A 13631-nucleotide genomic window follows, 5' to 3' on the forward strand; every position below is an offset into this window, starting at 1 on the left:
AGCATCAATATACTTTCAACCTTATTTTTCCAGTGTGCCCCTAAACAGTACTACCCTAGTCCCTAAGATGTGAATGCAGTTTTCTCTTATTCTGGTCATTTGTCTGTAATGTCTATTTTTTCTTTTCTTATCCTTCAACAACTACAATTAATGAGTACTTCATGTCCAACATGTCAAGCTAAACACCACATGTTCATTTTATCTCAGAAGCTCTGTCCTATAAGACCACATATTTCTGAGAAGCAGAGACTTTAAATGTACACTAAGGATCATTCCAGGTATTAAAGATACAAAAAGTGACCAAGTTAGACCAAAAGGAGAAAAAAAATCTCTAACAGAGCTTAAATTCTCATGGAAGAGAGACAAGCAAATATCTAGTATGTTAGAAAACAAAATCCTGTAAGAATAAAAATCATAATGCAGAGAAGAGTGATATGGAATACATATGCAGATACGAGTTAATATCCAAAATACATAAGCAACTCATACAATTCAACAGCAAAAAACAAACATAACAAAACCAATCCAATTAAAAAAAAAAATGAAAAGAGGAACTCAACAGACATTTTCCCAAAGACATACAAATGTCCACAGGTACAAAGAAAGGTGCTCAATATCACTAATCATTAGGAAAATGCAAATCAAAACCAGAATGAGGTATCTCATGGCTATTCATCAATGGCTATCATTTAAGAAAAAAAAAAAAGTCAAGAGATAAGTTGGTATGCACACTATGAAAAACAGTAGAGAGGGCTCTCAAAAAAATTAAAGACAGAGCTACATATGATCCAGCAATCCCACTTCTGAGCATATAGCCCAAGAAAATGAAAATAGGATCTCAGGTATCTACCCTCCCATGTTCACTGAAGCACTATTCACAACAGCCAAGATATGGATACAAAATAAAGGTCCATCAATAGATAGACGGATAAAGAAGATGTGCTACGTAAATCCAACGAAATGTCATTCAGCCATTTAAAAGAACGAAGTCCTGCCATTTGTAACAATATGGATGGACCTTGAGCACATGACATTCAAGATGGTAAATGAAAGAAGTCAGACCAATACTGTATCACCTCATTTATATGTGGAGTATTAAAAAAAGCAGGACTCACAGAAGTGGTTACCAGGGACTTGGGGATAGGGGATATGGGGAGTTGTTCTCATCAAAGGGTACAGTTGAATAAACTCCAGGGATTTAAGTACAGCATGCTGATTATCACTAATAATACCAGATTACATACTTAAAAGCTTCTAAGAGAGTAGTGTTTCCTCACCACAAAAAAAAAAAAAAGAAATGGTAACTAAGTAATATGATGAAAAGTGTCAGCTAACACTAGGATCATTTTGTAATATATCAGTGTAGCAAATCAGCACATAGTATACAATTTAAACTTGACTGTCAATTATAGTTAGTTTCCCTCTATTATATCCATAAATTAACCTGTAACAGTAGACTCATATGTTACTTCAAGAACCAAATGGAACATTAGATAGATAAGAACTCACAAAAGTTAACTATTTTAACAAGATATAACTTCAATACTATGAATGATGTACTTGGTACAGTTATTATTTTGCATCAACAGTACAAATATATTCAGAGTCAAATCTAAAATAAAAGACTTCCAAGAATGATCTCCATTCTCTTGCCTCCAAGCAGTTATCAAACCAAAACTACATCCTCAACAGAATTAAAAGTCAAAGGCATCAATAAAGTAAAAACTGCAATGTAACAATGTGATTCTAACTAAAGAGGAAAAATATGATCATTTACAAATTTCAAAGTTCTTAATTCTTTATGCCACACAACTTGAATTCCCTTACATCATCTGGACTCCAGTTTAGAAACCAGAATTAATCTAACACATTAATATAGCCTTTTCTTAAGAAAAAACAAATAATTTCATATCACCTCAGATCTGCTAGGCTAATTAATAAATCTATTTAATTCAGAACACTATCCTAGACCCTACTAGAAAATAAGAGAAGATGCTCAAAACTGATTTTTTTATGTTCAATTGTCAAGAAATAGGGCTAAAAACAATTTAGCAACCAGAAACTTGACAAACAAATATTCAAATATTTTTACAACAGTAATCAAGCAAAAGAAGGTATGGAACAGTTATTAACTCTAGAGAAAACAAAAGGATATCCAAGAAGGACATGTAATTCTAGTATATTACATGGTTCAGTCTACAGATGCACCTAATTTTAAAATTAAATTCATGCTTAAGACAGACAATGCAAAGTAAATAACTTAAAGAATGTTAAAACTGCACAGGATGCTATAATACATTTGGCCACTTTTCTTTTTCCTAGCAATTATTCTTTTCTTCATCATCACAGAGGCATTTAATAGGTATAAAATATTTCTAAAATAAGTCTGATTTAAAATGAAGCACCCTACTTTAATAAGTGAGCTAATCAATTTATCAACTTTCCTGCTAGGAAATAAGGAGAAGCACACAAAAGATAACCTTAAATAAGTTTAGTTCTTACTACAAAGACATGCCTTTAACACAATAAAAGAGATGGTAAAAAGGCATTTTAGTACAAAATCTAAAGCCAATTCAAAAATTTCATGTCCTGTATTACCATTAAGAAGGTACAACTTAGCTTTGCTATATCATGTAATAACCTTCAAGGAAGAAATTAAATGAAGGATCAAAATAAGACAACCATTATGACCTTTTAAAATAAAACAAATCAAAATTACATCTCAAACAAATGAGCAATCTAATTTTTGCTTCATCAACTACTCTGAAAAACATTATCACTTATACATAATCTAAAACTATTTACATAACTTTAGCATAACTGCCCCCCACCTTGTTAATGTTTCACTGGTCCAGTAATTTTACTTTCTTTCAATCAGACTTCTGGTACCCGCAAGCAACGCTTTGTAAAATGAAAAAGTGCGCCTATCAAACCACATCTAATTGTGTCTCCCTTGGTAAATCATTACTCAAACAATCTTAAGATCAGACTGGAAGTGGAGGGCAAAAGAACTTACTACCTTTTATGAAAACGTCTTCAATTAAAGACCAGATTCAATTATTTCAAAGTAGCTGCTGCTGCTGCTAAGTCGCTTCAGTCGTGTCCGACTCTGTGCGACCCCACAGACGGCAGCCCACCAAGCTCCGCCATCCCTGGGATTCTCCAGGCAAGAATACTGGAGTGGGTTGCCATTTCCTTCTCCAGTGCATGAAAGGGAAAAATGAAAGTGAAGTCGCTCAGTCGTGTCTGACTCTTAGCGACCCCATGGACTGTAGCCTACCAGGCTCCTCCGTCCATGGGATTTTCCAGGCAAGAGTACTGGAGTGGGGTGCTTGCCTTCTCCGATTTCAAAGTAGACCACTAACCTAAATGAAATTAAGAGACAGAAGGAGTGGGAAATTTTAAATAGATACATGGCATATGAAACTTGGGAGAAAAAGAGGCTCCTGGCAGTGCTGTTACCTTCTCAGCATGAAACAATGTAACACAATGTATAAAAAAGAATTTGGTCTCAGTCCAAAGAGATGGTTGGCCTTTTCAGGTTTCTGGGAGATAACCCCTACACCCTAGGAATTCCCTCAGCCAGGAGAGTGTTTTTGTTCTCTGCGGCAAGCCCCTCAACCTCAAGTGAACCTGACAGTTCATGCTAACAAGGTGACTCCTAGTGAAGTAGGTCATGCCATAATAACCACCCATAAAGACCATCCATGTTATTAAAAAAGGTCACCTCTAGGCAGAAGAAGGGATGGAGACTGAGTTTAGCCACTTGATCAATGATGCAATCATTTTTATGTAATGAAAACTCAAGGCATGGAGGCTCCGTGAGCTTCCCTACTTGCCAATATTCTGTGCATAGTGCCATATGTTAATGCCAGGAGGATAACATGTCACAGTTCTTGTTTGGAATAGTCCCAGACTTCAGTCTACGTATCTCTCTTTATCTTTAGAAGGTTCTAATCTGTATCTTTTCTATAATAAACCAACTGTAAGCATTGCACTTTCAGTGGATCCCCAATCTGTTTAGTCAATTATTAGACCTTAAGAAGGCAATGGAACCCCACTCCAGTACTCTTGCCTGGAAAATCTCATGGGCGGAGGAGCCTGGTAGGCTGCAATCCATGGGGTCGCGAAGAATCGGACACAACTGAGCGACTTCACTTTCACTTTTCACTTTCGTGCACTGGAGAAGGCAATGGCACCCCCTCCAGTACTCTTGCCTGGAAAATCTCATGGACGGAGGAGCCTGGTGGGCTGCCATCTATGGGGTCGCACAGAGTCAGACACGACTGAAGCGACTTAGCAGCAGCAGCAGAGTGGGCTTGGGAAAGCCTGAATTTGCAGTCAGCAAGTCTGAAATGAAAGTGGCCCTGGGGACCCCTAATCTTACAGACGGCATCTGAAGATAGAGCAGTCTTGCAGGGACTGTATGCTCAGACTTGTAGGTTGACAAACACATTGTACCCGGATGAATAAAACAATATCCAAAATAGTACGATGAATTGAACACCAGTATTCACCTCCAGCCCTTGTCAGGCACCTAATAACAATCATTCTGGAAAGTCGAAAGTTTTGGAGACCACAGAAGGTGTGAAACAGACTCCTGGTTGAAATCAAGGAAAACTAGTTTAAGAGAGTATATAATAAGGGATGAAAAGGCAAGCCCTTCCTCATCTTGTGCAGCTACTCCACTCCCGAAAAACCAAGGTGTTAGTCCTCAAGGAAAAGAAACGTCAATAGCTCAGGACTCAGTGGGTCCCAGACACAGTGGAGAATAACTATGTAAGAGACTTAGTGAAAATATGCATATTGAAAAGAAGACTTCTCCCTTTCTACATTCAGAACAGCAGCTTACATTAATACTGAATATTAAAGAATTTTTCTTTGGGAAATGTAAGAGAAAGGACCTATAGGTCCTGCTGAAATCAGCGATTTTTCCAACAAAAATTTATCTAACTGTCCAATGCTCCTAGAGCAAAGCCCAAAAAGAGACAGAATAACCTCTCTCCACTAATTTCTCCCTTCCCACCATTGTCAACACACACACACACACACACACACACACACACAGACTCCAAGTAGCTATTTAGCACCTCATTTAATATTTATGCCTTCACTAAGAAAAGGCAGAAGAGATTAAAAAAAAGAGAGAGAGAGCAAGAAAAAAAGATCTAGAAGGAAAAAAACGGTATGAACAGGAATAAAAGTCCAATGTGAACTTCACTGTTAAGTTATTTTAACCATGAAACAAGACAGGATGCTACATGTTAAATACTTTAAGAGAACAGCAGCAAAAAAGATCATTGAATATTAAAATATCAAAATCAATTATTAGATGCACTGGCAATTGAGATTATGTACATCTTTCAGAAAGTAGAATACAGATATAAAAGACACTCTAACACAGAAAAAGTAGAAATTTAGAAATCTCTGCAGCATTCACAAACAGAAGGAATTCCATAGAGAGAGAGAACACAGAAAATAGTGGGAAAGCTATTATCAAATACAAGGAAGTTTGCCAAAACCCAGGGTAAGTGTCTCGATTTAAAGGATCCACCAATTCCCCAGAAAAATAAAGTCCCAGACCAAGGCAGATTTGTGAAACTGAAAACACTAACACTACAGAGATCTTACCTTTTTTGAAACCAAGCCCTTACAGAAACTTAGGAACCATCCCTGCCTATGACTTCTGCAGAACACTGGAAGCCAAAAGACAAAGGAATGATGCCTTCAAAATTCCAATCTACAACTCTATACTTTGCCAAACAAGCAACCCACTATAAGGAGGATAAAACGCATTTCAAACTCAAGGTCTTAAATTTTATTTCCCATGTAAGTTTTCCTAGAAAGGTACTCAAGTATGTCCTTCACCAAAATGAGAAAATAAACTAAGAAAACACGTTAACTAGGAAAAACAGATCAACTCTAGAAACTTGCTAAGGCAAATCCTGAGATAAGAGCTGTACATCATGCTGATACAGGAAACAGCCAGAAGAGAAGCTGAGAATGAGAAGTTCTCAGTTTAAAACAAAACAAACAAAAATGAAACTATGAGCATTTTTAAAAAGACATAGCAGCAGAACATTTGCTTAAAGGAAGCAAATGGCACATAGAAAATTAGACAAATGGAAAAAAGAAACAATTATTAACTAAAGAAAAATTAAAATTTTACAGGAAGAATAAATTATAATATACTACTTGATGCAACACTAAATAGCACTTACATAATCATAGTAATATAAAACACTGACAAAGGAATAAAGTTTGATATATTTCAATTATATTCAGATAATGCAGGGGAGATAAGATAATTATCTTCAATTACCTTAAGATAGATATAGAAATTTTAAAAATGAAAATCAAGAATTAGCAATATAATTACATACAGCTGACTAAGAAATGGCCCTCCAAGATGGCTACATCCTAATCCCCAGAACCTGGGAATGTTACTTTACATAGCAAAAGAGATTATGCATTTATGTTAAGGATCCTGATATGGGAAGACTATTGAGGATTATTCAGGTGGACCCCCAATACATCCACTAGTGTCCTTACAAGAGATGCGATGTGATGATGGAAAGAGACTGGAGTGATACAGTATACTTTTAAGTTGAAAGAACGGACCACAAACCAAAGAATATAGTTAACCACTAGAAACTGGAAAAAACAAAACCAAAAAGCAGGGGAATGGATCCTCTCTAGGGCCTCCAGAAGGTAACCAGTCTTACCAACACCTTGACTGTGGCTCAATGAAACTGATTTTGGACTTCTGACTTCTAGAACTATAAGAAAATAAATACAAGCTGTTTTAAGTCACTGAACTTGCGGTGATATGTCACAGTGACAACAGAAAGCTAATACAGCAACTCATTCAGGTAAGGGAAGATAAATTCCAAAAGGAATAGCCTCTAAGATATGGACTGGCTAGTTCTGGAGGAATAAAGCTAAAGACTGCAGCATTTCATTACAGTACTGCATTTAAGTACTATGTGCTATTTTTAAACAATTTGCAATTATTACTTTGACTAAAACATACAATATTATCCCACTAAAATTAGAGACCAATCAATGGTACTGTGGCTAGTTTTGCATGAAACTAAATAAATTTTAGTGATTAATTTTAAAAAGTTAATGCCACAGGCAGAAAAATGGTCCCCCAAAGATGTCTATGTCCTAATACCCAGGAGTCGTGAATATATTACATCACATGGTAAAGAGAAATTAAGGATTCTATGGAATTAAGATTGCTAATCATCTCATTTTACACAAGAAGATTATGCTGGACTAATAGAGTGAACCCAACAGAATCACAAAGGTCCTTAAATAGCAAGGGGAAACAAATGATGTGAAATAAAGGCTCAACTAACCATTGCAGGCTTTGAAGTTGGTAAGAATGCATGAACCAAGAAATATGAGCAGTTCTAAAAGCTGGAAAAGAGGAGAAGAAAACAAGATTCTCCTCTAGAGCCTCCACAAAAGAATGGAGTTCTACTAATACTCTGATTTTAGCCCACTGAGACCCATTCCAGACTTCTGACTTCCAGAATTTTAAAATAATAAATGAGTTGTTTGAAACCACTGTAATCTGTGATAATCTGTGTCAGCAGCAATAAGAAACTAATATAATCTAGATTAAGGCTAATGTTTACTCAGTATATTAAAGAAAAACCATGCCACGCCAAGTTGGACACAAATATTCCAATCATCATCTGGGGTTAGGATGTCACTGCCTCAAAACACTATATACATATAGGAGTTTCCTCTGTCTGCTGTAACAAACTACCACAAACTGAGTGGCTTATAACAGCAGAAATTTATTCTCCCACAGTTCTGGAAACCAGAAGTCCAAGAACAAGTTTCAGCAGAGTCTAATACTTCCTGAAAGCCAGCAGTCAAAGAATTCCTTGCTTGCTGGCTCCTGTAGCTTCCAGAGACCCTGGTGACTTTTGTGTTAGAGAACACAAAGGTCCTCACCATTTAAGGACCTTTGTGATTCTGTTGAGTTCACTCTATTAGTCCAGCATAATCTTCTTGTGTAAGATGAGATAATTAGCAATCTTAATTCCATAGCATCCTTAATTTCTCTTTACCATGTAATGTAACATATTCACAACTCCTGGGTATTTCTTGTGGCATTAACTTTTCAAAATTAATCACCAAAATTTGTTTAGTTTCATGCTACAACACTTCAACGTTTGCCTCACTTCATATCACCTTCTCCTCTGTATCTCTCTCCTGTCTGTGCCAAATTTCTCTGTGCCTCTAAGAACACTTGTGATTGGATTTAGGGTGCACTTGCATCCAGGTAATTACCAGGATTATCTTCCCCTCTTTTCCTCTCTCCTTAACTGTCCACTCTCCTTGAGAGATACCCCTCTCAAGATCCTTAAGTTAATGTGTTTTGGCCACAAAAGGCAGTACTCAGTGTTCCAGGAGTTAGAACGTGAACATGTCATTTTGGGGGTGACCATTCAACTCACTACAACTTACATCCATCAATCCATTCAGTCAACCAACATTTACTGATGTCCCTTTATACCCAGCTCTGTGATAGGTAAACAATGAAGATACATAGAAGGAATCTCTGTTCTAAAGATCATAACCCAGGAATGGCGAAAGGTAAGAGCCTAGCAGAGAGAGTTCTATAGGCACACATACAAGGAACAGCTAACCCAGATAAGAAAAAGAAGTGTCAGGGAAAAGTTGCACACAGAAAAATCAGTCCTTTATCTGCTCTTCTGGTAACACTATTAGAATTCTGAGTCCCTGGCATCAACAAAAGCAGCCAGAAATGGCTATAATTTAAACATCATACTTAACCTGATAACAATATGCTAACACAAATAAGGATTCTAGCTCAGTACATGTAAATGCTATACTACTTGGGAGAGTTGACAAGTAAATGAAAGAACTTCTCAAGAAAAAATAATTTTGATTAAAAACAGGATGAAAAATAGAGGAATACTTAAATAGCAGAAGAAAACTGATCAGTGAGGATGGGGAAAGATAGGGCAAACATTCAGTATTCTTTACCAGAGACAATAATGGTTGAAAAGTTTCTGAAATTCTTTAATCTTGATTACCTACTTTGTTATATGACCAAGGTTTTCCTGCACCAGAAATAAGATTTTAAAAGAGATTTTTAACTTGAGTTATAGAACTGAAAACTAACCAAAATCTCCTTATTGGATACAAGTTCAGTTCGGTCGCTCAGTCGTGTCCGACTCTTTGCGACCTCGTGGACTGTAGCACGCCAAGCTTCCCTGTCCATCACCAACTTCCAGAGCTTGCTCAAACTCATGGATACAAAGACCTCAGCATAAAACAGCAATTCATACCAGTAAGTCCTGTGATGTCTCTTTATAAAAGCTGTCAACCCAAATGGATAAGGAAGCTGTGGTACATATACACAATGGAATATTACTCAGCCATTAAAAAAAAATACATTTGAATCGGTTCTATTGAGATGGATGAAACTGGAGCCCATTATACAGAGTGAAGTAAGCCAGAAAGAAAAACAACAATACAGTATACTAATGCATATATATGGAATTTGAAAGATGGTAACGATAACCCTATATGCGAGACAGAATAAGAGACACAGATGCATAGAACAGTCTTATGGACTCTGAGGGAGAAGGTGAGGGTGGGACGTTCTGGGACAATAGCATTGAAACATGTATATTATCATATGTGAAACAGAACACCATTCCAGGTTCGATGCATGAGACAAATGCTCAGGGCTGGGGCAATGGGATGGCCCAGAGGGATGGGATGGGGAGGGAGGTGGGAGGGGAGTTCAGGATGGGGAACACATGTAAACCCACGGCTGATTCATGTCAATGTATGGCAAAAACCACTACAATATTGTAAAGTAATTAGCCCCCAACTAAAATAAATAAATTTATTTAGAAATAAATAAATAAATAAATGCTTGGAGGGGGGATAAATAAATAAAAGCTGTCAACCTCCGAAAGTTAAAATTTACAAATTATAGAAGTTTTCATTTATTTAACATTAAATGTGAGAGTTTAAAAAACGAAAAGTCTACGTGTTCTCCCTCAATTTTCTCAACTTTTTTTTCAATTTCTTATTTAGTATCAACCATGCATCATAGTCCTCATGCCTACATGTTTTGAAAAGTATTCTTCTTCAAGAAAAAGCATTCTTTTTCACTTATGTCCCATTAAGACTTTCTATATATAAATTCTTTAAACTCAAAGGAGAAGCAGCAGTGGCTCCCAGTGGCCAATTTTATGACAGGGATATTCTCCTATCACAGTTTTTATATTTTCACATATGATTTCTAAAATTACAAGAACCTCATCGAAGTTACAGTATCAGAAAAAATAGATTAACAAAAGGAAGTTTAATTAGCTTTAACCCTGTACTCTTCTACTTGACAGCAATAAGAATATTATAATGTATACTTTTTAGACAACTAAGAAATGCTTTAAAACACATAACACATTACTTAAATTACATGCTTTTGCATTTCCAATGTCTCTGGAGTCACTTACTGACTCAGCCAAACAGTCACTATTATAGCAAACAGTCAAGTAGCAAGGTATTATCACACAACAAAGCACTGTCACCTATTTGTTTGATCAGATTAAGATGGCTAAAACCTGAACTAATTCCCCTAGAACATTTCACCTCAAGTGTATAACTGAAACAGAGGTGACATCCTAGATTTTTCACCATGATACGTGGTACACAGAAATCTAAAGACATTACCTCAAAGTTTCTGTCCCCCAGTTTGATTGATTGGTAATTCAACCAAACTCTAATCTAAGTATTGCTGTGAAGGGATTTTACAGATAGAATTAGGTTATTTATCAGTTGATCTTAAAATAAAGAACTACCCTGGACTACTGCAGTGAGCCAAAGGAATCAAATGATCCCTTAACAGCAGCAGATAGCAGAAAAGTCAAATCAGAACTACAAGAGAACAGAGAGGTCAGAAAGACTCAAAGCATATAAAAAGACTTGATCTGCCATTGCTGTTTTTGAAGACAGAAAGAAAACCAGAAGCCAAAGAATGAGGGCAGCATCTAGACACTGAAAACAACCTATGACGACAGCCAGTAAAGAAACAGAGACCTCAGTCCTACAACTGAATGCAACTGAATTTGGCCAATGACCTGGACGCAGATTCATCCATAGTTTCCAGAAAAGAACAGAGCCCTGCTAACATCTGAGCTCTAAAGAATCAAGCTCTGCCTGAGACATCTGACCATAGAAACTATGAGATAATAAATGTGTGTTGTTTTAAGACATTAAGTTTGTGATAATTTGTTAAAGCAAAAATTTTTTTAAAATACAGATTTTGGTACCAAGTAGAATGCTGCTATAATACCTGTAAGTGTGGACATACCGTTAGACTAGGGCAGTGGGTGGAGGCTGGAAGAAATTTGAGGAACATGATAGAAACAGCATTGAACAAACCAGTAGTAGAAATCTATACTTTGAAGAACATTGCCAGTGTTGGCTCTCACACTGCTTGAAAAAATCAAGATTTGGAGGATAAAAAGATCTGTTTGTCATTGGGTATTATTTTTGTCATCCATTTTGCCTTTAAAGAGGAGTGTTTGCACATTTCATTTATATAATTGTCCATTCGGTTCATTTAAATCTACTGTCTTGCTACTGCTTCTTTCATTTCATCTGTTTTTGCTGTTGCTTCTCTTTTCCTCCTTTCCTGTCCTGTTTCATGTCTAAGCCACCACCATCTCTCACGTAAGTTAAGGTAGTAGCCAACTATCTGATCTCCTTGCTTCCACCCTGTCCCTTTCTCCAAAGTCTATTCACATCACAGGGGCAGTCTTGCCCTATTTTTTTCTACCTTTACTGGGTAAAGACCAACTACCATTAATACAATAACCCCCATTACCTCTCTGGCCTCATCTCCTATTATTCACCCCCTCCCTCACTCCATTTCACACTAACTTCTTGACACATATTTGAACACTCCAGACACAATCCCACCTCAGTGCCTTTGTACTTGCTTCTTCCCGTTTAGAAAACTTTCCCTAAACATTTTTGAGCAAATGTTAGTTTTCCATAACTATTTGTAGCAAGCAGAATAACGCCCTCCCACCCCAGATGTCCATGTCCTTATCCCTAAAACCTAGGAATCTACATTACATGGTAAAGGAGAATTAGGATTGCAGATGTTAATATTGCTAATCAGATGACATTAAAATAGGGAGATTATCCTGACTATCCAGAAGGACTGGAAGTATTCACCAGGGTCCTTAAAAGAGAAAGAGCAAGACTTGACATGAAGAAGAATGATCAGAAAGATACAATGCTGCTGGCTCTAAAGATAGAGGAAGAGGACCAGAAAGAAATGTGGGCAGCCTCTAGAAGATGGAACAGGCAGAAAACAGATTCTTTCCCAGAGCCTCCATAAATTAACATGGGCTACCAATGCCCACTGAGACCCACTTCAGATTTCTCACCTCCAGAACTGTAAAAATAATACACTGAATTGTTTAAACCACTTTTAAGTTTATGGTAATATGTTACGGCAGCAAAAGAAAACTAATACACTATCTTACTTATATAAGCCCTTATTTTCTACTTTCCTTTGCTGCTTAATTTTCCTCCACAAAATATATTACCTTCAAACATACTAGTCACTTTACTTATAAATGTAAATTTCATAAGTAAATGTAAGCTCCATAAAGACAAAGATTATCTATTTTTTTCAGTTTCCCAGGGCCTGGTACATGGTTGTATGCCAAGTATTTGCTGAATGAACATTTGATAGATTATAAATATAAATACATAAATATGTTGGAAAAGCTGTGCTTATGATGCTGCTGACAGTGACAGAAATACCATTAGTCTTAAAGAAAAACGAGATATAATCAATGGCTGTTTGTAGTCAATAACATTCAGATTTACAGCTATGCATTAATATCTCTCAAAACATCTTTATTAATATCTCTCAAAACATCTTTATTATTCAGTCTCTGCATTCTAATTCTCAATTGCAACTTTTTTTTTTAATTACAGTTTTAACAGTTCAGGAGACACAAATATATATATTCTTAACGCTTTTCAGTAGAATATCATAACCTTATCTGTAAGTTCAGAAAAGAACCAATATATAAATATTTCCTTCCTAAAGAAAGTTACTGACATTCGAGAAAGTCTTCAGGTTTGAAAAATAAAAGACAAAATTTTGGCAATTACCAACAAAGGTCTTACTATTTTCATTCAAAGAGTAAAAAACTGTCACTGGTATTGAAAGGCATTGCCTACCTGTTCCAGGAGTAGTTGTCACAACTCCAACGAGAGGACTCTGCATTACTGAAATGTTTGCCTACGCGAAAACAGAAGAAAGTGTTCAGGTCAAATGCAAAGTTCTAACCATAAAATAAACACAATAAATGTTGAAGAACTTCATTCAACAGACAACTGAATGTCTACCAGGTACTGGAAATGCCTCTTATTAGCTCACAATTGAAGAGTACTTTCTAAGTTTGCTTGTTTTGTTGTTTTTTTCTAAGTTGAACACTACTAATCTAAAAAGGCAGGCTCGTTAGCATATTATAATGTTTAAAATAAGAAAAGCTGCACTAGGTAAGAAGACACTATTTTTATTAACAGTAACAGTGCTATTT

The 13631-nt window shown here is 36.3% G+C and overlaps 1 protein-coding gene across 15 annotated transcripts in view; it reads right to left on the bottom strand.

Annotated features, from left to right (window-relative positions):
- The window catches only part of NUP35 (nucleoporin 35), a 100976-nt gene that overhangs the window by 69767 nt on the left and 17578 nt on the right, over positions 1-13631 (bottom strand). For all 15 annotated transcript variants that reach the window (XR_014079787.1, XR_014079788.1, XR_014079792.1 and 12 more), the window contains one exon: positions 13270-13330. Coding sequence is in view for 5 of the 15 variants with exons in the window: in XM_081580959.1 (XP_081437085.1) it covers positions 13270-13330 (61 nt within the window). In the remaining 10 variants the exon portion in view is untranslated. The remainder of the gene's footprint in view (positions 1-13269; positions 13331-13631) is intronic.

This window comes from Giraffa tippelskirchi, chromosome 3, assembly GCF_054371585.1.
Source record: "Giraffa tippelskirchi isolate mGirTip1 chromosome 3, T2T-mGirTip1v1.2.pri, whole genome shotgun sequence".
Lineage (NCBI taxonomy): Eukaryota > Metazoa > Chordata > Mammalia > Artiodactyla > Giraffidae > Giraffa > Giraffa tippelskirchi.